Source organism: Mchenga conophoros, linkage group LG3, assembly GCF_057382185.1.
Source record: "Mchenga conophoros isolate Kocher_MC1m ecotype Shallow Benthic linkage group LG3, M_conophoros_male_GT1.1, whole genome shotgun sequence".
NCBI classification, from domain to species: Eukaryota; Metazoa; Chordata; class Actinopteri; order Cichliformes; family Cichlidae; genus Mchenga; species Mchenga conophoros.
In genome coordinates, this window is record NC_140528.1 from 38,663,784 (window position 1) to 38,689,472 (window position 25,689).

At 41.9% G+C, this 25,689-nt stretch overlaps 1 protein-coding gene across 5 annotated transcripts in view; it reads right to left on the reverse strand.

The window, feature by feature from the left end:
* LOC146578543 (uncharacterized) overlaps nucleotides 1–25,689 on the reverse strand; it is a 37,328-nt gene that overhangs the window by 3,125 nt on the left and 8,514 nt on the right. The window contains exons 2-5 of one of the 5 annotated variants that reach the window (XR_014891471.1): nucleotides 12,898–13,003; nucleotides 10,264–12,456; nucleotides 9,422–9,506; nucleotides 119–5,824 (exon numbers count right to left, since the gene is read on the reverse strand). Coding sequence is in view for 4 of the 5 variants with exons in the window: in XM_085268661.1 (XP_085124787.1) it covers nucleotides 10,288–12,456; nucleotides 12,898–12,915 (2,187 nt within the window). In the remaining variant the exon portion in view is untranslated. Of the gene's footprint in view, nucleotides 1–118; nucleotides 9,507–10,263; nucleotides 12,457–12,897; nucleotides 13,004–25,689 lie in introns of those variants that run through there. The other 4 variants (XM_085268658.1, XM_085268660.1, XM_085268657.1 and 1 more) reach the window with 4 other exon arrangements.

Here is a 25,689-nt window from a genome sequence, read left to right on the forward strand (position 1 = left end):
GAACGTTGCCTGAAATAAAGAGCATCTCTGCCAACGTCCAATTATATTTTAATGTTTACTGTTGAATTCTCCCAATTCTTTGAATCTTTGGGCTGAAGGAGGGACAATACTCGGTGTATAAATGCTCAATCAACAATCATTTATTTCCATACAATTCAACAGTCAGAGCATTACAACGTCCGGACGGGAGAGATGCTACCAGAGGGTCAGGCACATGTCTCAAAATGGTGACGGGTTGCTCAGCTTTTTATAGTCTCTAGTGGCCCCCAGCTAGTCGTAAAAGCCAAAACATCACATTTTTTCTCTGTTACAGCGCCTAAGTTATGACCTCGGCAGTTGTTTCTCTGCTTTCTGTAAGGTGGGGGTGTGGAATGTGGTCTGTCTATCTCCCCTGTCTTTAGACACAGAGTCTCCTGCTTACAACCTTCTCTTCATGATTCAACAATTAAGCATGTCAAGAAAACAGTGTAACACATTCCCAGCAGATCAAGGATACAGAGTGATGCACATTTATCTAATGAACTAATATGTGAATATGTTCTGTTAACTCAAAAGTATAATGAGAACTAAACTACATACAGCTCACACACTCTATATTAAAGGGTATAATGTGATCTACAGCAGTATTCTAATTCAACTACTTTGATTACATATATAAGGTAACATATAATAACAGAATAATCTAATATTACATTACAACTAGAGCTGGGCGATATGAGATTTTTTCATATCACGATATGTTTTTTTCATTTCAGGCGATAACGATATCTATCACGATATAAGCCAAATAACTATATTTGTAAGATTTAAATGTGCTGTTGCTCACAAGTAAAATGTGAAATAATCAGCAGCTTGTTTTTATTTAAATATTTATTTCCCATAATAAGTTCAACAGGGTAGATGTACTTAAGGAACATGAGACTTTTTCAGATAAATAAAGGCAAATATTGCAAACTACACAAAAGGCAGCCGCTAAAGCGTTTAAGTTTCAAAACAGAACAAACGAAACAGACTACTAAATTGTCAATTCCACTTAGAAACAAAATATTAATTCTAAAAATAAATCTTAGTTTGTTTTACAGAAGAACAGACAAAACTAATTAACTTTTGTCAATATCAAATAAACTGAGAACTAAAAGGAAATTCTCAATCTCTCCTTGTTGTATAGCTGAGCTTTTCAAACAGTTTTAACAGTTACTTTAGTCTGACAAAAGCCGAATGACGAATTAGCGCTTCCAGTCAGAGACTGAGGCTACGTCCACACGTACACGGGTATTTTTGAAAACGGAGATTTTCCGTTTCCGTTTTAAAAAATAATCCCGTCCACACATAAAGGCAGAAATGAAGGAAAACGCTGCTATGAACATGCCAAAGCAGCAGGTGGCGCTAGATTCCTAACCGTGCAGAAATGTTGGCCAATCAGAAGTCTAGAAGCCTCGGTGGGAAAAAGTAAACAAAGCTGGGGCATAGAAGCAGAACCGAGTCGTATGTGTGGACTGACAGTAACTGTGTGTATATATGTAAGCATTTAAACACTGCAGAGAGTACAATTAACAGAAACAGTCTTGTAGAAATTCATTTCACCGAAACAATAACGTGGCGCACAGTGTGACGCATGCACCAGTTTATTGTATTTCCAGACTTGCTTTCGGCACAATTTACAGTGCATGCTACTCTGTTTTTTGTCAGACTTGAAATAGCCGAAATACCTTCACACTACGGAACTTCTATGGCTCTTCCGTTCGACAATCTCTCCGGCATTGGAACCATCATCTGTTTTCTCTTCGGTCACGCTCGGTTGATTTTTCTAGTCGGCACACTCATTTCCTCCGCTGGCTGCTTCCCAAACAAACCCACGTGCGGCTTGGCACTTGTGCTGTACGTAACAAGTCACGCGAGGTGACGCTGCGGCTGTGATTGGTTTGGCTCTGCGCTACTTAATTTAGATTGGCTGACCTTTTTTTTTTTTTTTTTTAAGAGGACGAGAGCGGCGAGGTCTATCGCGATAGCTTAATTTCTCTATCGAGTAAAAGTTATATCGCGATACATATCGTTATCGTTCTATCGCCCAGCTCTAATTACAACACTCAGCTTACTGAGTGAAAATGAGTCTTCATTTTTCAAAACAGTTCATTCAGTATAACTCCATAAGTTTACTGATCAGACTTGTTCCAAACAATCAGGTTAAAATTACAAGATAAATGTTGGGTCTGTGTTTCCACAAACCCCGCTAATTCTAGAGACTTATTCATCATGAAGAAAACAAGACAGTCGATCGATCCATTACTTGCAAAAGGGAGGCCTCGTCTGTGTCCAGCACGACAAAGAACCCCAAAATGGTGGCCTCCTCTCGCTGCCTTTTATTGACAAACTTCAAACAATAGTTTACAAAACACCTCCCCTTGCAACCCCCCTTTGGTTACAAAGACAAGGCACTGTATGTAAATGTATACACTGAGTGTGTGTGTGTGTGTTATGTGAGAATGTGTGTGTGTGTGTGTGTGTGTGTGTGTGTGTTGATCAAAGGGTCATAAAACCTAAAAGCAGGAACAACATCCTTGGTCATAAAGAGGGTAGTCTTCCCCCACACCCAATGTATGGTTTACCAAAGATAACACAGTGAAACCATACAAAGGGTAGGAAGCTCTACCAAACATCAAACAGATCTTCAAGTTAGGATGTATCTACAATAAAACCTCCCCCAGCACAGAGTGGCTGGAGAGGTGGTCAGGATCAAAGGAATGGCTTTGATCCTACTGCTTAAACTAAGACTATACAAATTTAAGAAACACAATGGCAACATTCAACAATTAGACTTAACATTTCCCTCCTTTTTGTCATTGTATACTTAAATTTCAACTTATGCACCCTTTGTTTGACAGTGTCAGTGTAGATTTCATTCATGCACAGTAAACTACATCCTATACATAAGCAAATCAGTATCAACAGTTCAAAAACAGGAATTAATATTTTCAAAAGAAGATGCCACCAAGGACCAGACGGTAACCAAGCTATCCAGTCTTGTGGCGGATCTACTCCTGTCGTGCAATTCATTATGTATTTCTTCAAGTACACAACTGAATGTCAAAGGTCAAACAAGAAGAATCATCATTCTCAAAAATCATATGTCACTACAATCCAACTGTATATAGACATAGGTATTTAAACGCATCAGTTGACTTTAATGTTTGTCCATGTGGCTCTCAGCTAACTTCAAAGCTGCAGCAAGTCAACACCCTTCTTTATTGACTCCTATCAACCCCCCAAATCTTCTCACTGTAGGCATCCTGTGGGGGTTAGAGTCAACTTGTGAATTATCTGCATTTACAACTCTTCTCCTGTCCTGTTGTCACCACAGAAAAAGCTTTGTAAAGGAAATTGGATCAAGGTGTTTTGATCTTCTTGGCTCAAAACCTCAAGTGTTCATGATGTAAATGTAGACAAAAGGCTTCTGTTTACATCCTTCTTGCAAAAGACAAAAGAATAGGTGATGTTGCCATGTTCCATGGTTAATCTCCAACTTGGGCTAATCCATTGTCCTTCGTACACATAGGCAATTGGCCTGTTTCCAGTTCGTTTAACTGTATAATGTCCTGCAACAAGTCATATTCTTTGAGTCAGACGAGCAGGTCTGTCTCACCAGAGCAGTTCACCTTCCCAGCTACTGGTGAATCAACCTTCCATTCAGGTTCAGAGCAGTTGAAAAGTTGGCAGTGTTCCTGGATGTGTTGCTAAAGCAACCAAACAAACTGTCTCGCTCTCAGTGATGCTACAGGGCCACAGTCCAGAAGAATGTGTAGCCAGTGGCATCACAAGCATAACCATTGGTCTCGTTGTTTATGTGAGCGGTTGTGTTCTTAAACTGCCACCAGTAGTTGTTGAAAACCCATGCGGGTACTTGGTGTGGTTTGCTCTGTTCCAGTGCGTTCCCTGTCATCCCACTCAGGGTCCACAGGCACAAGAAGATGCACAGCACATTCCCAGCCATTCTGATGAGTACCTGTGGCTCAGTTGGTTTCTTCACCGGATTGAGACGAGGGGCCCTGGAGGCTTTCCCCCCCCTTTGTTCCCGGTCTTCCTGCCACTTACTCCGAGCTGGCCTGGATGTGTGTCACCTTCTTGCAGTGCGCTTGATATATCCAAGTGTTCCTTCCGGCAATCTTCACTGCTGTGGTCGTCGTCAGCAGCATCCGATATGGACCTTCCCACCATGGACTGGACCAGCACTTCCTCTCCATGGCCTTATCATCATCCAATCTCCAGACTTCAGGCTCTGCTCCTGCGGAGAAACAGAATCATCTGGCAGATCATTTGTTCTCATGACTACTTTACTTTTAAACATTTTCAAGCATCTAATCTGCTAATATGCTCTCTCTTCTGCTTTTCTATCATCACTACAGAAGACTGGAACTCTAACTCTAACTCTAAATCCTCTAACATGTGTAATCTCAAAGAGTCAGACCATTCTCTGTTGGAGTAATCCTCGTGTACTTATTCTATACAGTCTAACCATGTCCTGCCTGTCTTCCTAAATCCTAACTTTACTGTTCCATTAGTTCTCTCTGCAAAAAAGTTTTTTTTTAAAAGTATTTAATAATCCTAGAGTGAGTATAACGACTGCTCATCTCCCTCCTGTTTGAGACATGGTATAGCCAATGGCTCAAAATAGCAGCAGTCTTATACAAATTATTAGGCAGTACTGGTTTATCCCACAGATAAAAAAATCATCCTGCAAGCTTGCTCCCTCTGTAAGTCACAACTATTGTCCTGCAGTAGGTGAGTGGGCCTGCACGTCTGCTAATGCTGTACTGATAAAAGGTTAACACCATGTTTAACTAAAGCTGCCTCTTTTGCGATCTTATCTGCAAAAACTTTCCCTAATGCAACCGGATCTTTCCCTCACATGTGTGCTGCACATTTACAAACGGCAATTCCACTGGTTAATAACGCTGCATCCAGCAGAATTTGCAAGAGTTTGGTGTGTTCTGCAGGTTTCCCTGTAGAGGTTGTCACACCTTGTCTCACTCACTGCACTACAAAGAAATGTACAGTAGCAAATGTATACTGCCTATCAGTGTATATTGTCTCTCTACAGCTTTACACGCTTCCGTTAAAGCTAGCATCTCTGCTGCTCAAGCAAATATGAAACATGCTAGTTGTCCTACATAGATAACTCTCTCTCACTGTCTGCTACAGTAAAACGTGTTCTAGTCTGTCCCTCTGCTGTTGTAAAACTCAAATCATCAACAAACCAAACCTTTCCCTCACTTAGCGGCACATCCGTTAAGTCATCCCTCGGCTTACACTCCTTCTCCTCGCGCTCTCTACACTCATGAGAAGTGCCCTCCTCCGTTGGCAAAAAGGGTTGGACAGATTCAGAATTCTGCACCACTTTATGGTAATATGTGTGGTTGTGAGAGTAACAGTAACATTAAAGACAAGTGTCTTGTAGGTGACAGAAATGTAAGTTTAGTCTGCAATAGTAAACATCTACCTCGTGTGGAACTAACAGTGTCAAAAGGTGAAATAAACTATTGAAACATTGTACAGCTTAAGCTGCTGCACATACTGATCTCACGCATGGAGGTAAAGCACGAGCAACTAGAGCTAATCTTTTAGGATAGTAAGTTACTGGCTTCACTTGTGGAAAAAGTGCTGTTAGTTATTTTACAGTCACCTTGCATTTGTGCTGTTCACAGAACCGCAAGTCCATCGCTGGACCTCCTCTGCGCTGTCACTTTTTGGAGCTTGGCACGCTCCCTCAGGTTCCATTTTGTGGGCGATCCTCTCAGTCACTCCTTCTCATCATGGCATCTCACGACATCTACAAATTGAAAAAATGACACTCCTCTCGCCACACGGCTTTCGCCATGTGTCAACTCCCCAATGAGACATGTACAAGAGTGTTGCACAGTCTCCCTAAAACAATCTCCAGGGTTTGTCCCTTGGAGCAGCTTCACTCCAAGCTGTAACCCTGTGTAAGAACATTAATCAGCACTTAAATGTTCAGCTTGTTTAACTCCCAGCTCCTGTATCACAGAAGACAAAGTCTTAAATTTAAAACAACTTCACATTCGCAACCAACTGTAGATCATAAGAGTAATAAAGTATTCAGCATCACAGAGACAAGTATCATTGCAGGTTTATTCTAAACTCATTAAACTCCTACGTTTTCCCATAATTTATTCCAAATTATTTAACATCTCAATGTTATTCCACATTGTAATCAGTGAACTTCACTTATAGGCCATCAAAGCCTCATCTGAACATGGATGCACCACTTGCATAGGTTTAATACTTGTAAATAAACAGCTAATCACACAAATCACTGCAACAATAATAGAAAACATTGTTTAATGTTACTTCTGGACCCCACCTCTTGACGCATGGACACTTCTCATGCGTCAACTCACCAAACCTGGATCCCTGTCTTAAAAACTGGCTCCACCAGGAGCCTGCATACTCACCATCATGGCCTGGAAAACAAGATCTGGAAGTAAAATCAAACTTCACACTTATAAACAAGTATATCACAAGGGTAACAAGCATTCAGCATCAGCAAGACAAGTGTCATGTGCAGGTTTTCTCAAATCATTAAATCACTATTGTTACCATAATTCGCCTCAAACATGGATCATCCCATGTGCTCAGTTAACATTAATGTAATCGGTGACTTCCCTTAAGCAAAGTCACTCCACTCATATATTATTATGGGTCCAGAAGTGGCCAGCAAATGAGCCCATAATAAACTATTCCATAAATATCGTAATCTCTTATTTGTTTTACTCATGTCACTTGTCCACTTCTGCTGAATGCTACATGCCCTCTTAAAGAAAACAAAACCTGAAATAAAGAAACAAACATCCACCAGTTGTTCTGCTAAAAACCACATCATCAAATCACATGAAAAACTGCAATGCTGTAAGAAAAAATGCAAATGTTAGCGCTGCGCAGGTGTGTACACACTTTCTCACAGTAACTTCTGTGAGTACCACAAGCCCATGAATAACACACCTCTGATAGATTCACAAACATAAAAATGGCATTTAAAAGGTTAAACCATCACGCAACCTCAGATGTTGCTATCATCTTTCTGCTCCTGTAACAGAGACACACACAGAGATACATCCACACCTTTGTCAAGTGGGGGTTGACTTCACACAATGGTGTTAAGTCAGTCAGTCAGTTCCCCATTTATTTTAAAATTCTTACTCATTCACTCAGTGATTCCTTCTTTTGCTAATTGTGGAAATTATCGTCGCATCCGTTTCCACGCTCAGCAAAACAACGTCATTTCAAAAAGAAAAATAATTTAGACTGGATTTCCTCGTTGAATCCTTTTGGACAGGAACTTGTTTCCTGATTGTCCCAAATAAGAGCCCATTTTAATTTTGGGGAAGCTCACTTTGCAACAGTTTTCTCGACGACGCTTCGATTCTAATCGTGCAGATCTGCTCAGAGATCATCTAACAAAACTTTCAGTGCACCATGAAAGTAACAAAATAAAAGAAAGAAAATAAAAGAAATCAAAGAAAATAATGGAAAGAAAGGCCTTGTTTAAATCATGACACGTGTTCTTCATGCCAGGGGGATAAATCGTAACAACCCAATTGGCAGGTTCAACTTTAGTAATAAAAGACAAATCAAACAGCCAGTTTAATCTCAAACATTCATCCAATCAGCCATACACACAACATACAGCATAACCCTGTTGTCTTAGCACATAATCAGTTTTAGTTCTCATGTAACTAAATGTGTGCCATGGTAAAACTTCTTCACACACCAGAAACTCACAATCAGCTCACTCAACTCACTCATTTAAGACCTCTCATCAGCATTCTGTTTCCTCCTCTATGATGCAACCATCTGTCCTCCTATAATATTCAGTCCACTAGTCTATGTATCACTTTCATCTTACTAGTGACTTGGACAAGATGACAAACAGAATCTCATGCTTAAGATGCTGTCTGGTCTTCATGAGTATCATTTATGTGTAAATGCATGTAGGGTTAGTATAGTTAATGCATTTTCAGTATGTTTTTGTGTTCTTCTCTCATCACACTTTCATTATTCTCATCACTGCTTAAAACAACACACATCTCTCTCTGTTTTTTTTTTCTTTAACTGTACTTTTCTCCAAAACAGAAAATAGCATTACAGCTGTTTCAGACTGAGAAACACCAAACACTCATCATGCTATCATTCATCCACACAACTATTTTATTTCTTTTTGTCCACTGGGCAGGTGACCTGCAGAATCACGTCTGCCCCAGCTGGATACCTTTCACACACACCATGACGTCAGACACTCTCACACTCGCGGAATTGATCAGGAGAAAAACTTTCTTCATCTTCACACTCTGTTACAGAAACACCATATGTTTTGTTTTTTTTTTGTGTTGTGTCAGGGATGGATATGTAGTTGTAACGTTTGTGTTCATTAACTTTACTTTCTGTTTCCTACCCTGCCAAGTCTGTCTTGGACTCAATGCTGCTCCTAATATGCCTTTAATCTCTCCTCCACTTCTGCCTCTGCTCTCTCACGCTCTTCTCTGACTCTACTTTCTGCTAACATTCTTGCTCTTCCTAATGCTTTTCTACGGTGTTGTTCTAGAGTAGTTGCAGTGGATTGAGCTGTTTCATCCTCAGATTTCACAACTACTTCTTGCAATATTGCTCTTTTAACATTCTGTGCTTCTCTCCTCTTCTGAGCCTGCTCCAGCCACAACTTAGCAACTGCTAACTGCAATTCCTTCCTCTGCTTCGCTTTACCTGTTTTACCTGCTACACTTACAGATATTCTTTCTACCAGCATTTTACACTTAACTTCCACTAATGTCCCTTCAAATCCACATTTCTTATACCAACAACCTACATACTGCGTGCTGCCTGGTAAAACTTTCTGCATAAATTTTACATCTCCTTCTAAGGCAGACTTACACATTTTATTCTCCATTACAAGACAACAATCAGCCACACTCACGCAGACCACGTCTGGCCCGCACACACACAACATAGGCCTATCGCTTGCGTCTGCACGCACAGCTAGCGCTCTCTGTTGAAAACTCTCAAACGCCCCATATGGCGGAGAATTCAACCTTCGGACACTCTCCAACGCCCCAAATGGCGGAGATTCCGGACTCTGAACCTAGGTTCTCTCCACGCCCCCAATGGCGGAGAACTCTCTACGCCCCAAATGGCGGAGAAGCCTGCGTCTCTCTCACGCGGCTAGCGCGCTCCCGGACTCACGTTTAACGCACAGCCCGTAGCCGCTCTCTATTGTTTTGGGTCCACGTGCGCTCTCGTGACCAGCGCTCCCCGGGACTCAAACGTTTCACGCAGAATCACGGTGACGCGTTTCTAGGATCCCACATTCATTCACGCGGTTATAGAGACGCTCTCTAAGGCCTTCTGTACTCACTGTTTGTTTACGTTCATGGGAAGAGTCTCTGGATCCCGTCAATCGTCATCCATCCCGAGGGGAGGTCAGGCGCAAACTTCCCGGCCTGGTGGCAAGCCAAAAACACCAGGGCTTTACGTCAATCATCCCAGACGTTGCGGTGGCGTCCTCTCCCTCTCCTCGGTGGATGCAATGTGTTAGGCTCCGGCTCCGAAGGACCAAATAAATGTTGGGTCTGTGTTTCCACAAACCCCGCTAATTCTAGAGACTTATTCATCATGAAGAAAACAAGACAGTCGATCGATCCATTACTTGCAAAAGGGAGGCCTCGTCTGTGTCCAGCACGACAAAGAACCCCAAAATGGTGGCCTCCTCTCGCTGCCTTTTATTGACAAACTTCAAACAATAGTTTACAAAACACCTCCCCTTGCAACCCCCCTTTGGTTACAAAGACAAGGCACTGTATGTAAATGTATACACTGAGTGTGTGTGTGTGTGTTATGTGAGAATGTGTGTGTGTGTGTGTGTGTGTGTGTGTTGATCAAAGGGTCATAAAACCTAAAAGCAGGAACAACATCCTTGGTCATAAAGAGGGTAGTCTTCCCCCACACCCAATGTATGGTTTACCAAAGATAACACAGTGAAACCATACAAAGGGTAGGAAGCTCTACCAAACATCAAACAGATCTTCAAGTTAGGATGTATCTACAATAAAACCTCCCCCAGCACAGAGTGGCTGGAGAGGTGGTCAGGATCAAAGGAATGGCTTTGATCCTACTGCTTAAACTAAGACTATACAAATTTAAGAAACACAATGGCAACATTCAACAATTAGACTTAACAATAAAAAACTAAATACATACCTCACAGTAACTGCACTTGTAGAGTTACTTTCTTGTGTGGATCTGTTGGTGTTTTTTCAGCTGATGTGGAGCTTTAAAAGTCTTCTCACACAGGTCACATTTATAAGGTCTCTCCTCAGTGTGGCTAAACATGTGTCGTCGTAATTGTGCATCGGTTGCAAACAGTTTCCCACACTGATCACAGCAGGAAACATCATTTCCAGTGTGAATCCGTAGGTGATTATTTCGGTACTGTTTGTCACTGAAACTTTTTCCACAAAAGTCGCAGCTGTACGCCTTAATTCCAGAGTGGGTAACTAGATGCCTCTGTAAGTCGCCATTTTGAGCAAAAGCCTTACCACACAACTCAAAACTGTGTGCTTTAAATCCACTGTGGATTAGTTGGTGTTTTTTTAGGCCTCCAGCCAGGGTAAAAGACTTTCCACAAAACTCACAGCTGTAAGGTTTAACTCCACTGTGGATGAGTTTGTGTGTTTTTAAGGTTTGAGCCTGGGTAAAAGACTTTCCACACAAGTCACAGCTGTAAGTTTTAACTCCACTGTGAATGGTGTGGTGTCTTTTTAAGTCTCCAGCCTTGGTAAAAGACTTTCCACACAACTCACAGCTGTAAGGTTTAACTCCACTGTGAATGATTTGGTGTCTTTTTAAGTCTCCTGCCTGGGTGAAAGACTTTCCACACAAGTCACAGCTGTAAGGTTTAACTCCACTGTGGATGATTTGGTGTCTTTTTAAGTCTCCAGCCTGGGTAAAAGACTTTCCACATAACTCGCAGCTGTAAGGTTTAACTCCACTGTGGATGAGTTGGTGTGTTTTTAGGCTTTGAGTCTGGGTAAAAGACTTTCCACACAACTCACAGCTGTAAGGTTTAACTCCACTGTGAATGATTTGGTGTCTTTTTAAGTTTCCAGCCTTGGTAAAAGACTTTCCACAAAACTCACAGCTGTAAGGTTTAACTCCACTGTGAATGATTTGGTGTCTTTTTAAGTCTCCAGCCTGGGTAAAAGACTTTCCACACAAGTCACAGCTATAAGGTTTAAATCCACTGTGGATGATTTGGTGTCTTTTTAAGTCTCCAGCCTGGGTAAAAGACTTTCCACACAACTCACAGCTGTAAGGTTTAACTCCACTGTGGATGACTTGGTGTGTTTTTAGGCTATGAGCCAGGGTAAAAGACTTTCCACACAAGTCACAACTGTACGCTTTAACTCCACTGTGGATGAGTTGGTGAGTTTTTAAGTGTCCAGCCAGGGTAAAAGACTTTCCACACAAGTAACAGCTGTAAGGTTTAACTCCACTGTGGATGAGTTGGTGTTTTTTTAAGTCTCCAGCCAGGGTAAAAGACTTTCCACACAAGTCACAATTGTACGCCTTAATTCCAGAGTGGGTAACTAGATGCCTCTGTAAACTGCTATTTTGAGCAAAAGCCTTACCACATGACTCACAGCTGTGTGCTTTAACTGCACTGTGGATGACTTGGTGTGTTTTTAGGCTATCAGCCCGGGTAAAAGACTTTCCACAAAACTCACAGCTGTAAGGTTTAACTCCACTGTGGATGAGTTGGTGTGTTTTTAAGGTTTTAGCCAGGGTAAAAGACTTTCCACAAAACTCACAGCTGTAAGGTTTAACTCCATTGTGGATGAGTTGGTGTGTTTTTAAGGTTTTAGCCAGGGTAAAAGACTTTCCACACAACCCACAGCTGTAAGGTTTAACTCCAGTGTGAATGGTTTGATGTCTTTTTAAGTCTCCAGCCTTGGTGAAAGACTTTCCACACAAGTCACAGTTGTACGCTTTAAATCCACTGTGGATGAGTTGGTGAGTTTTTAAGTTTCCAGCAAGGGTAAAAGACTTTCCACAAAACTCACAGCTGTAAGGTTTAACTCCACTGTGAGTGAGTTGGTGTGTTTTTAAGGTTTGAGCCAGGGTAAACGACTTTCCACAAAACTCACAGCTGTAAGGTTTAACTCCACTGTGCGTGAGTTGGTGTGTTTTTAAGGTTTGAGCCAGGGTAAAAGACTTTCCACACAAGTCACAACTGTACGCTTTAACTCCACTGTGGATGATTTGGTGTCGTTTTAAGTGTCCAGCCAGGGTAAACTCCTTCCCACACTCATCACAGCTGTAGGTTTTCTCCCCCTTTCTTCTGTGAGGTTTGTCGGCCTCCTGAGAGCGCTGACTTCTTGCTCCATGTTGGTCCTGCAGTGACAGAGATACAAACACAGGCAGTGAGTAAAATTCAATCATGGAACAAACTGAAATTGGTGGAATCAGACATGTCAAAAAAAACCACATTGTTGGTGTGTTACCACCACCTTCTGGTGATAGTATCACATTACAATGATGTGCTACAATGAGAGTTGTACAAACTGACACTATTGAAGAAATATTGATCATCAAAGAATCTCTTTTACTTCAGAAAATTTTTTTTAGTTCAACTGATGATATTGTTGTTTCAATGTGTGTAGAGAAAATAAGATCTTTGTATTTTCTTGCAACTTCTGTGGTTTTTGGTTGTGAATGTAGATTCTGTACATATGGAGGAGCCCAGGATGGAAAAGATAAAGATAACAGGCTTTTAAAAACCGACCAGCTGTACACACAGTTTCAATAACAGTGTAACTGTGATGTTCTTCTCACCATTTGTGTTGGAGTCATTGTTTCCTCTGTAGTGGCTGAGCTGAGTCCAAATGGCTGAAATTGTTCCTCTGCTGCACCACCAGACTCTTCTCTTCCTGTTACTCAGCTGGGACACAAAAAGTATATATATTAGGGGTGCAACGATATTCGTATCGATATTGAACCGTTCCATACAGTGCTTTCGGTTCGGTACGCATATGTATCGAACAATACAACATTTGTAATTTATTTTATCAACTTTCCTTCTGACGATGCTGTCTGTGTGGAGCGCTCAGTGAATCTGCGTTCGACTACTCCGCCTAGGCTGCACTGTCGAGCACAGATCCACTGAGCGCTCAAGACAGACAGCATAGACAGAAGGAAGAGCGCAGGGCACCTCCCCCAACCTCATTCAGATCTGGCGTTTGGAATTATTTTGGTTTTCATGTGACGTATGACCCTGAAGCTAAGCGAGTCATGGACTAAAGTAAAACAGTATGTTGGATGTGCCATGCAATGCTCAATTACATGGGTGGGAACTGGTGTGTTAGCGCAGTTAGCTCGTTAACGTGTTGGCCGTCTAGTAGGGCTGAACGATATATCGCATTTGCGATAATATCGCGACATGATCAAGTGCAATTTTCTAACCGCAAAGGCTGCGATTATACTCTGGACATGTCCAAATTCATGGGCTGCATCCTCCTGAGGCCGCATTTGTAGACCGATTACGTCACAGCGACGTGCCGAAGGCTGTCCAAATTACTACCATATCCCAGAATTCATAGCGCGGCCCAGCCAAACTCCAGTTTTAAAATTACTCATACTAATCTTTCTGGGTCACAAAATAAACTTTTAACATATTTTCAGTGCTTCTAGCACCACATTCGCCTCAGCCATGACAGCGCCAACTTCCACAACCGTGGCTTCCAGGAGGAGGCGGTGTCCACGTCATCACCGCGGCTTACAGCAGCATGAGGTGGGTGACTGTGTGCCGCGTGTTTTTTCTAAGGAGGAAGCTAAAATCAATACAGATTTGCCAGTTCATTGGCCCGGTTATGAAGAGACTGTTCATGTTCATGAAAGGACTAAGACTGACAAGTTACTGCCCAAGTCTTCCACAGAACATCTTATCCCTTTGCACAATTATCTAGCATCTCTGTGTATTGATCATGCCACGACCCATGCTTCTAAGAAGTCAGGCTTCAAGACTGTTTTCACTGGAGATGCTAGCCATGAGGCTCAGCAAAGCCCCTGTGGGACTGAGACCCAGGCCAGGTTATCCAGAGGCTGATTTGGAGGACTAACTTTGCTCTGGACCTCCCGAAGAGCCTGTTGCTGCTTCCATGGGGGTCATTGAGCAGTTTGTGTAGACTCTTCTAGTGTCTGCTGGGGGTTCAGGCGAACCACCCCAGCACTTCACAGCTCCCGCTCCGCCATCAGTTCCTGCTGAGTGCTCTGGAGAGCCCGCCCTGCCGTCTGTGGTTGCCATGCCGTCACCTGCCATGCCTCAGCCAGAGGTTTTCGCACCTGCTCGCCCTGCCACGCCAGCTGGATGTTCAGCCGAGCCCATCCAGCATCCTGCCATGACAGCTAGAGGTTCAGCTGAGCCCGTCCAGCATCCCGCAGCTTCCACGTCTGGTTCTGTCTTGTTACTGATCAAAAAATCGTAAAGTGAGCTTCTCCACATTACAGTGGGCACTGGAGAACATCATCTATGTGGGACACAATTAGATAGTAAGTCCTAAGTCCCTTGTCTAAAAGGATTCAGCAAGGTAATCCATTCTAAATTCTTCTCGATGCATGCTCAATCATTCAGGTAAGTAAATCTCAAAAAGTTGATTCTGTTCATCTGGACGTAGCGTTTTCAGTGGGAGAAACGTTTCGTCACTCATCCAAGTGACTTCTTCAGTCTCAGCTGACTGCAGGTTTCCCCAATCTTATAAACAGTAACTAGAACCACTGAAGGAACAATGGGCTGGTAGGTCAGTTCCTTCATCATAATTATGTAAATTCTCATGACCACGGATCAAAGACCACTGATCAATGGCCATGAGTACCATTCACAGAGAGTTGGGGAATGGCTGCAATCACAGCATTGTAAGATGGCAAAAGATGTCCCCTTAGTCCCCCTCCGCGATTCAGAGATGGTCTTTCCCTTCTCATGTAGATGGCCTCCTTGACGCCACGCTCAAACTTGCGTTCCTCCCTGTCCAGGATGTGTACATCCTCATCAATGAAAGAGTGTCTACTGGCCTGTAGGTGTTGTGGAGGCAGATTTTTCTTCTCATGTATTAATCACATATTTAATCATATCACATTAGTTATAGAAATATCACTTTCTCACTTTACTATAGCACTGAGCTCAGCAGTACGGCCGGGATCCAGGTTTTGATTGCATGATTTTTTTTTTCCTCTTTCAGAAATATGGAACAGAAAACATGGAGTATGAAGTGTGTAGAAACTGAGGAATGCAGTAAAGAGAAGTGTGTTTGTGTGTGTCTGTAAGAAGTGATGGAAAGAGATGTGTTAAAATATGGATAGAAGAATAAGAGAGGGAAAGTGTTATTGAGCAGTGATGAAAATGATATTATAAGTGTCTCAGTCTGTTATTACAGGTTACTACGGAACTGGATCAATGTCCACCATGGCATAGCAGCCAGAGCAAAATGATAGATTAACATAATTGGAACCACACCGAGCCTGTGTTTTGGTTGAATATTATTCAGCTTCATCCCCATGTATATCTTACACTAAAGAACAAGCTTCGAGGACAATCAATGTCTCCCAAAAGACAAATGCAGTTCGAGAGCAAAGGCGTCGGTTTCAAGAGTCAACAAGGTGAACAGACAGCAGCACTGCCCTAAATCTTAAACCTTAAAGGGTTCAGCAGCACGTACAAATGTCATCGTAGACGGAAGCATACGCTCCCAATCACAAGCCGAGAGGTTCACCAAATTCAAATCAAATTCAAATTTTATTTGTCACATACACAGTCATACACAGTACGATATGCAGTGAAATGCTTAGACAACTGCTCGTGACCTAAAGAAAAAAGACTATGAAGACTTTTCCAGCTTTGTGTGTCTGTTAAAACGCTTTTTACAAATCCTGCTGGAATATGTCTGGTTACATCTGCAGTCAAAGTAAGATGGAAATAATTGAACAAGCGAGCAAACCATCAACTTCTCCCAGCATGCCGAGCTAATGATTAGTAGGTGTTTTTTTCCAAACACCCTCTCAACCTTCTCTCAACGTGATCACAATAAACTGTGAACAGACACCGAGGAGAGCAGCCGAAGACTTCATTCAGGAGGTGTTGAAGTACTCCGACTTCGGGGGCACTACTGAGCCGACAATGGAGTTAGGCATGTTGAACTGGGCTCACGCCTGTCTAGCTTATATTTTAACAATTCCAAGCCCCTTTTAAAGGATAATTTAAACGAACTATCACTCCCCCTAACACCTGTGACCGACGGGGAAAAACGGACCAGTGGTTACAACCGGAAGGGCATCTAAACCCGAGGGGCCAGCATACTTATACTTAAGCAAGTGGGAGCTCGTCGCCTAGCTTGTCGCCTAGCTCGCAGTCAGGAAACGCAATGGAGTATGAAGGTCTGAAATCGGACATCCTGTCCTCTCTTAAAGATGATATCTCCACGATTATCAGGTAAGTACTGACAAGTCCGCTTGCAGAGGATTTCGACTACCTCAAGTACAAATTAAGAGAAGTTAAGACGGAGATTGCTAACAACACAGCAGCAGTCCGCTCAGAAATTAACAACGTCAAGTCCGCTACTAGCGACCTGAAAGAGGGTTTATCATTATGGTCGGAGAAGGTTGTCAGCCTCCAAGAGACGGCTGCAGGATTACAGACTGAGCTGGTTTGCTTAAAAGAAAAGAATGGAGATATGGAGTCAAGAATGCGGAGGTGCAATATTCATATTGTGGGTGTTGCGGAGGATGCTGGTTCCAGCTCGACCAGCTCAGTTTCTAGTCTATTGAAAGATGTTCTGTAACTGGATGAAGAAATCCTGGTGGACCGCTCACATAGAGACCTTGCTCCCAGAAGATCTAACGGGAAACCTCGAGTTATCATCGCCAAACTCCATTACTACCAAGACTGCGTCAATGTGCTACGGCAGGCCCGGGAGCGGTGCAACACAAGGGGAACCCTGTGGCCATCTTTCCTGATTACACCGCGAGCATTGCCAAAGCTTGCTCTGCTTTTAAGGACGTGAGGAATCTGCTTCGAGGGCGTCAAGATGTCCGCTACGGAATAATGTTTCCAGAGAGACTGTGTATATCTTTTAGGGGCGAGAGTAAGGAGTTTCTGGATCCAGAGAAGGCAATGGTGTACGTGAAAAACGGCATCTTACCAAGTGAAACTGCCGGGTGAAGTTCCCCTCCTGACTGAATTGTTTCTAGCCAGTCGCAGATGATGAGGCTTCGCAAGACACAGGGTTTGGTGCACAGTAGAGCTGGGCGATATAAGATTTTTTCATATCACGATATTTTTTTTCATTCCAGGCGATAACGATATCTATCACGATATAAGCCAAATAACTATATTTGTAAGATTTAAATGTGCCGTTGCTCACAAGTAAAATGTGAAATAATCAGCAGCTTGTTTTTATTTAAATATTTATTTCCCATAATAAGTTCATCCATTAAGCGGACGTGAATGGATGGATGAAGTTCAACAGGGTAGATGTACTTAAGGAACATGAGAGCAGACCAACATAGACTGAAGAATGGTTGGGTTGGCCACACATTCCATTCCAACTTTAACTCTGAAGAGGATTGGATATCCTTATTGGTAAAAGCATCCCTTTTGCTGTATCAAGCATTTTATTTGATCCCGTGGGCCGTTATATTATTGTTGCTGGCCAACTTTATGGACTCAGACTAATTTTAGCCAGCATTTATGCTCCAAACTGGGATGATGAAAACTTCTTTGTCAATTTACTCTCAGAAATTGCAGATATGATAACATACAATCTCATCTTAGCTGTGCTTTCTAGCCTAGACCGATGGTCTAATAAGGATACTCCTAAATCAAAACCCACAGAAATTATTACATGCTTTTTCCAATCCCACGGCGTTGTTGCCTTTTGGCGTTTTCATAACCTTTCATCAAGGGCATACTGCTACTACTCTCCTGTCCACAAAACATTCTCTCGGATAGATTTTTTTCTTTTATTGATAAACGTGCTCTTCCACTGGTTGAAACTTGCAATTATCAATCTATTGTTATTTCAGACCATGCTCCCCTAGTGATGAGAATGCACATCCCTGGTGCCAATCGCATATACTGCCCCTGGAGTTTTAATCCTCTTTTACTCTCTAATGAAGCATTCATGAATTTTAGAAAATCTGAGATTAGAGACTTTCTTGAACAAAACCAGACCCCTGGGATGTCTATTTCAGTCATATGGGAGTCACTGAAAGCCTATCTTCGGGGTCAAATTATCTCATTTTCAGTAGCAAGAAAAAAAGCTGACACTGAGCACTTGAAACAGCTATTATATGATATTTTGTGGTTAGATATAAACTACAGTCACTCACCATCGGAAAGCACCCTTAAAGAACGTCAGACCCTCAAAATGAAATTTGATCTTATTTCAATACAGCAAGTGGAGCAACCTATCCTAAAGTCTAGACGTACTTTCTATGAGGAGGGAATTGGCAGTGTCTTAGCACATCAAATACGTCAAAAGTCATCCAAACAGTTCATCTCTGAAATAGCTGATGAACAGGGCCTAAAGCATACAGACCACGCAGAAATCAACTCCTGCTTCCATCAATTTTACTCTTATTTATATACCGCAGAATCACGCCAAGATGAGTCTGCTATGGACAGTTTCCTTAGTTACCTCAGTATAACCACAGTTGACCCGAAACTGGTTACTGAACTCGAAAGGGACCTCTCTATCCAGGAGGTTATGATGGCGATTGGTGGAATGCAAAGTGGCAAGTAGGGCTGCCACGATTTGTCGACTAGTCACGATTACGTCGACTATCAAAATCGTCGACGACTGACTTAATAGTCGACGTGTCGTTTGAAGCTTTGTAAGATCGCAAAAGACGCAGGAATAAGTAGCAGGATTTAAGAGTGTAATAACGGACTGAAACAGAAGATGGCAGCACTGCATGTACAAGGATGCCAGCTGCCGTTAAACCCCGAAGAAGAAGAAGCAGCTGTGTCCCAGAATTCATAGCGCGGCCCAGCTTAGTTTCCAACAATGGCGGTAGCTAGTTAGTTTTAATATTACTCTTATTATTCTTTCTGGGTCACAAAATAAACGTTTAACATATTTTCAGGCGAGAATGTAGCTGTGTAAACCTCAAATATCTGCTCAGTTTATCAGGACACCACATATTTTCAAAAGCGCTCCGACGTTTTCGGAGACGTCTGTTACCCACTAGCTCGATAGCTAGCCGGGGGCTAGGTCACTAGCGCCGTGAGAACACCGGACTCCCGGCAAATTGTTTTCAAACCCACCGCCGTCTTTCGCGACTCAGGTTAAATATATATGAGTCACTTAGATAAATTAAAAATGTTGTTGTTTGGCTTTTTTTTTTTTTTAGTATTTTATTTGTTCCTGAGTAAATCGGTTTGTCTGAGATTAAAGTTATAGTTTTTACACAGCTGAATAAACGTCAAGCAGACAGCTGATTATCAGAAGTGTGAGATGCTGGAGAATATACTCCGGTGTCCTGTTATATTTTAGATAGCAAGGATTTTATTAAACTTTACCAAAACAATCTGCAAATTTCATTAAAATTGAATAAACTATCATCTTGTCTTCATTTTTAGTTAGCACCTTAAAAGCTTAAAGCTGTAAGCTAATGATAGTTATATAAGAGCAGATGCTGCTGGTGCAATAAGCTGTAGTTTTACGTCCAGTGGATGATGATCTGATTAGTCGACTAATCGCATAAATAATCGGTGACTAGTCGACTATCAAAATAATCGTTTGTGGCAGCCCTAGTGGCAAGTCCCCTGGACCAGATGGATTTTTGATGACATTTTCTAACGAACTTGCACCACTTCTGCTGTCAGTCTTTTTGGAGTCCTATTCATCTGGCACTCTCCCTCCAACTATGAGAGAAGGGTTTTTTTCATCCATCCATTCGCTTCCGCTTATCCTTTTCAGGGTCGCGGGGGGCGCTGGAGCCTATCCCAGCTGTCATAGGGCGAAAGGCGGGGTACACCCTGGACAGGTCGCCAGGGCTAACACACAGGGACAGACAACCATTCACACTCACATTCACATTCACACCTAGTGGCAATTTGGATTATCCAATTAACCTATCCCCACAAGCTGCATGTCTTTGGACGGTGGGAGGAAGCCGGAGTACCCGGAGAGAACCCACGCAAACACGGGGAGAACATGCAAACTCCACACAGAAAGACCCCGGCCTGATGGTGGAATTGAACTCAGGACCTTCTTGCTGTGAGGCAACAGTGCTAACCACTGTGCCACCGTGCTGCCTGGGTTTTTTTCACTCATTCTTAAAAAGAACAAAGACCCTCTCCAATGTAGCTCATACTGGCCGATTTCACTGCTAAACACCAATGCAAAAATTCTTGCAAAGATTTTATCACAGCGCTTAGAGGTCGTGTTACTAACAATCATCTCCACAGACCAAACCGGCTTTATCAAGGGCAGACACTCTTTCTTCAACATTAGACGCATCTTAAGCATAATTCATGACCTTCCCTCAAAGGATTACACCTGAAGCCCTACTGTCACTTGATGCTGAGAAGGCCATTCGACCGGGTGGAGTGGGACTACCTTTTATATAGTTTGAGCAAATTTGCCGTCCCGGGCTGCTCTGTCACTAATTATCGTTACTGTACTTTCATTACAAGTGTTATACTGTAAAAGCAACAGGCTGCACTCTGATTCAGCTCCTGCGCAGAGCTGATTATTAAATATGTGCAAACAACAGTATGTTTTCAGTCTCCACATGTGTAAAGACAGTAACACCAATTTTATTTATTTATTTTTTTAAGCTTGTACCTCAGTAACTCCTCATTAATCTGTAACTATGGATTAAACTGTAGAACTGAAAAAATGTAAGAGAAGAACTTCAGATCCTGAGCGTGTGAGGAGAGAAGGATCAGCTTTATTTCAGATTTAAGAGATAAACTTTATAATTCAGTTTGTGATGGTTCTGTTCTCTTTGTGATTACAGGAGCTGCCCTCAGGTTCAGACCTCAGCACCAGTCAATGACAGCAGACAGATCATCCAACATGTTCACATGTTAACTGCAAAATTAACTGATGAAAACAGTACAAAGGTTAAAGTACCACATGTGCTGTCAGTGAAAGCTGCAGCTGTTTTGTTGATAAAGTCAAAGACAAAAAGTCAAAAGGATTAATCACCCATGTATAGGGATGGGTACCGGTGTCCGGTGCCATGATGGCACCGGTTCTGACATAAACGGTAGTAACCAGACCGAAAAGCAGCGCACATTTCGGTGCTTTATTTCGGTGCTTTTTTTTCCTGAGCTGTGATACACTTCTAGCCAATCATTTTACGTTTCCCAGGATAGTAGGCGGGGCCAGGTACGTACGTTCAGTTAGAGCAGAGCTACAGATTAAAAATGTCCAAGGCGAAGCGGTCAAAAGTCTGGCTGTACTTCACAGCAAAATATGCAAACTCAGCAGCAACAAGTGCTTTAAGCTGATACTGTGATACTGTCAAAGGAGGTAACACCTCGAATCCGATGAAGCACCTGGCGACGCATAGCGTTTTTTTTAAAAGCCGAGAAATGCGCCGTATTTGATAGCTTGCTGCGAGACCTCACACCGTGCACGTTGGGTGGGTTGCCAGTTATCGGACCCGGAGCAACATCCCCCAAAAACCCGAAAAATAGAGTCCTGGCCCCTAGCCCTGCCAGTGTAGCAGAAATGATGAGGATGATGATGGCAGCAGAAGCCGTTCTTCTCTGCGTGAGTCGCTTAATGTTGTTCGAGTGTAATTTACGTTGAGTAGGCTAACCACGTTATTACATTAATGCATGTAAGGTGAACTAGCAAACATCATCATAGCTACATGCGGCTGTCTTCTTGTTTGATGGCAGATACTCCCTTCACCCTGGACAAAAAGGCTAAAATGACCAAAGAAAAAGAGGGAAACTGTTAAACATGAGAGGTTTTTGGACAAGGTTTGTGTGTTTGTTTTCCATTGTTTAAGCACTGCTTCCAGCCAAGAGTGATACCATATATGCCCCATAGCTGCAGAAAAGGCTAACATTGTTATCTTTTTACAAAAAACAGCTGAACATGAGGGGTTTTTGGACAAAGTTTGTGTTCTCCATTCTTTAAGCACCGGTTCGATCACCGGCACCGTTTCAAAAGTACCGATTTGGCACCGGTATCGGATAAAACCTAAACGATACCCATCCCTACCCATGTAACTGTGTCACTATATATCCGCATTAACATAGCCGTGTTTGGTGTTTCAGAGAGCTGCTGATCTCAGACCTGCACAGCTTCCATTTTAAACACTTGATGTACTCAGCTGCATGAAGAGCACATTTGAGTTTCTCTGACACAATTAAATAAAACCTGATGGAGGTCAAAGGTCGTCACTATAAACTTGTCATCTGGAATTCTTTCCGTTTTTTTTGCCGATAATGTGTTATTTACCATAAAGTGATTCAGAGTTATTTATACCAGAGTAACCAGAGAGGATAACATATTTTTAAATATACAACTTTCTACAGGACTGAATATAATATCTTTATGTAAATGTCCGGAGACTCTGGAGAGTATCCGAGTATTTATGACGTTACACAAACCAAAAGTCTCCATCACAGTGTTCATGAAGATGAGGAGTGCTGAAGATTTCCCAGTGAGGGAGCTGCTGGTGAAGATGATGAGTTCCGCTTGATCAATGCCATGAGCTTCGGTCTTCCTGGTGTTTCTTGAATGAAGCCTCTATGGGCAGAAATCTGTGCCATCAGAAACTGAATATGAATAAGTTAAATTTGAATTTGAATTGCTCAGATTGAATCTGAATTGTAACTTGAATAAATGCTTTTAAAAACTGAATATGAATTATCCTAATTTGAAATTCAATTTATTGGATTGAAAATGATCATCACTAAATTGAAATTTAATTTTATATTTTGAAAACGAATTAATTGGCTTTGAAACCGCATTTTATCCTTTAAAAATTCAGCTCTCGATTAATTTCAGATTCACTTCTCACCATTCAGTTTCAGTTCTACAATTCAATTTCAGTTCCAAAATTCAGTTTTTTGGGATTTACATCCGGTTCCGGTTCAAGAGTAGTCAAGTGCAGATTAATAGAACTACGTTTTACTAGCGGACCGAAAGTGTTACCGATGGGAATCTACAGCGTCTTGAGCTGAATTAAGACTTCAGAAGTCATTCGTCATGTCGAATGACCAGCGGATAAACTCTCAGGTTAGTAATAAATGAATTACATGTATAGGAACAAGCGTCATGTTAACAAATGATAGCCATACAGTAACTTTTATGCTTATTGTAGCTGTTAGCTAAAAATGCTAATTTAGCGTAGTTTGCCCTGAATTCAGCTTTAACAAACAAATATGATCAACTGTTTCTAGTAGAATTCCAAAGTTGTCATCTTGTACCCTCTCAGAGCCCTGTATGCTTGCAGAGACCCCTACAGTAGGGAAACATGCAAAACGGTGTCCAAACCTTTGTATTTTAGCTTTATTTATGTCTTTAGCTTTATTATTTATTTATGTCACACAATATTCGAAGCACATAGCCCACACTGTGGGAATTTACGACTGTGCATAAATCCTCCTAATATTGGTATGATCTGAGCTCAGACACTGACACGCATGGGGGGAGCTGCAGCCTGTGATGTGAGTGAGCTGATGGAGAAACGCAGCCAACCAGACAGAGGAGAACTAAAGTTCAACCAGGTACCAAAGCAAATCATTCGTACTGTACAAATAATGTAAATATGACGGTGTATCACAAAAGATTGATATCAAACTGATCGCTTGACCCATATTACGTTACTTGCTCTTCAAGTGAATCAACAAATGGCGAAATGAAAAGCCGATCAACAACAATGCTGTTTCTTTAGAGAGTCTTAGCTTACATGTGTGTTTATTTCATTTTTTCAGTTGTTACCCTCCACGGCTAAATAAATCGGTTTCAGTTATGTACTGAAATATAAGAATGGATATAAGGGGCTTCTTTCAAAGAAAAAACTCTGGTAGATGTTATTTTATATATTATGCTTTGTATGTTGTTCAGTATATCTATGCAAAACAAGAGGAACTTCAATACACAGCAGTATATTCACAGTTTAAACCAGATATTTACATACACTTTGTGGAAAACAGAAGAACATTTTTTTTACTGTACAACATCAATTTAGAGTAAACTTGTTTTGTTTTGGATAAATAAGTATTGAAATATATTTTGAATTAATTAAATGTCAGAATAAAGAGAGACAGAGCTGTCTATTTTTTATCACTTTCATCATATTTAGGAGTACATATACACTAAGTTTATTGTTAATTAATAAGAAAACTGCAGACGATTCCATTCTGAGCTGAAGAAGCTTCTGATAGGTTAGTAGAGTCCATGTGAGTAAATTGGTGGCACAGCTGTGGATGCATATCACTTGCACCTCCGAGACCTGTCATTTGACATTTTCTACCTATAAGACCCAGAGAGTTGTCAAATGACTGGTAGGCTTTTGGCTTCAGCGAAGTGGAAGCTAAATTGGCTAGTCATTCATATGTTAATTAGGCTGTTACCTAGGAATTCTGGAGGGAGGGGAGTGGGGGTGAGTGATTGAGGGGGTGGGGGAGCTGCTAAAAGCTGTGAACTTCCCTTTTGTGTTTCATCTTGATGCATTCTCAATCATCCAGGGAAATAAATCTCCAAAAGTCACAAACTTGGAGTGTTTCAGTTTGCCGTCTTAGGGAGAAATCAACACACGTGGGTGTATGTCCTTTGTTGCTGAGATTTATTGATAAAAACAGAACAAAAAACCAACCATTTGTACACATTTTTACAAATAATAATAAAAAGTGAGTGAGTGAGTACATTTCAACATTCAAAGGAGGAGATACTGGAATTATAATTAGTATCTATGCATGCATTTGTGATTTTGTTTGACCTTCCCATTGCTCACAATTTGAATTTGTTCACACTGCAGATGAGGAGACTGCTTCTCTGCAATCACTTCAATCAGCAATCCTGGCACTGCCAAGGTGTCTGTAGTCTGCATTTACCACATGTATATCTGTTGCAGTGAACACATCGCACAGTGGCACGATTGTATCATATATATACCCACTTGTGACACACCCCAGTGCCACAGTGGCACGGACACAACCCTCCACACTGAGCCCTGGAAAAAGAGCCACATGTCAGGTCAAACACAACTGCAAGAGCAATCGTGCCACAAGTTGTTGAACAGGATTACAGTCTGTTTATAGCAAAGTATGCCTGTAGCACTGCATCTGTGTACACCCAGTGTAACGAGAGCCCTGTCTCCGCAGTCTGATGCGTGATGTGTGAAGGGTCCGGGCTGTGAGGATTATGGCAGTGATGACTTTTCCCAGGAGAAGCTGGGACCCTGTTTACTAGAAGGTTTTAAAATTTCTGTACTTTTAGGTGACAGGAGACATGTGGCCTGGTCAAAACACAGAGAGCTGCACTCTAAAAGATCTTTAAACATAGTAAACATACCTTGTGTGCCACAGATTGCTCCCAAACACGAGGGGACAAGTAATACCTCTAAAACACTTAAGTTGGCTTTATTAAACATTAGATCTCT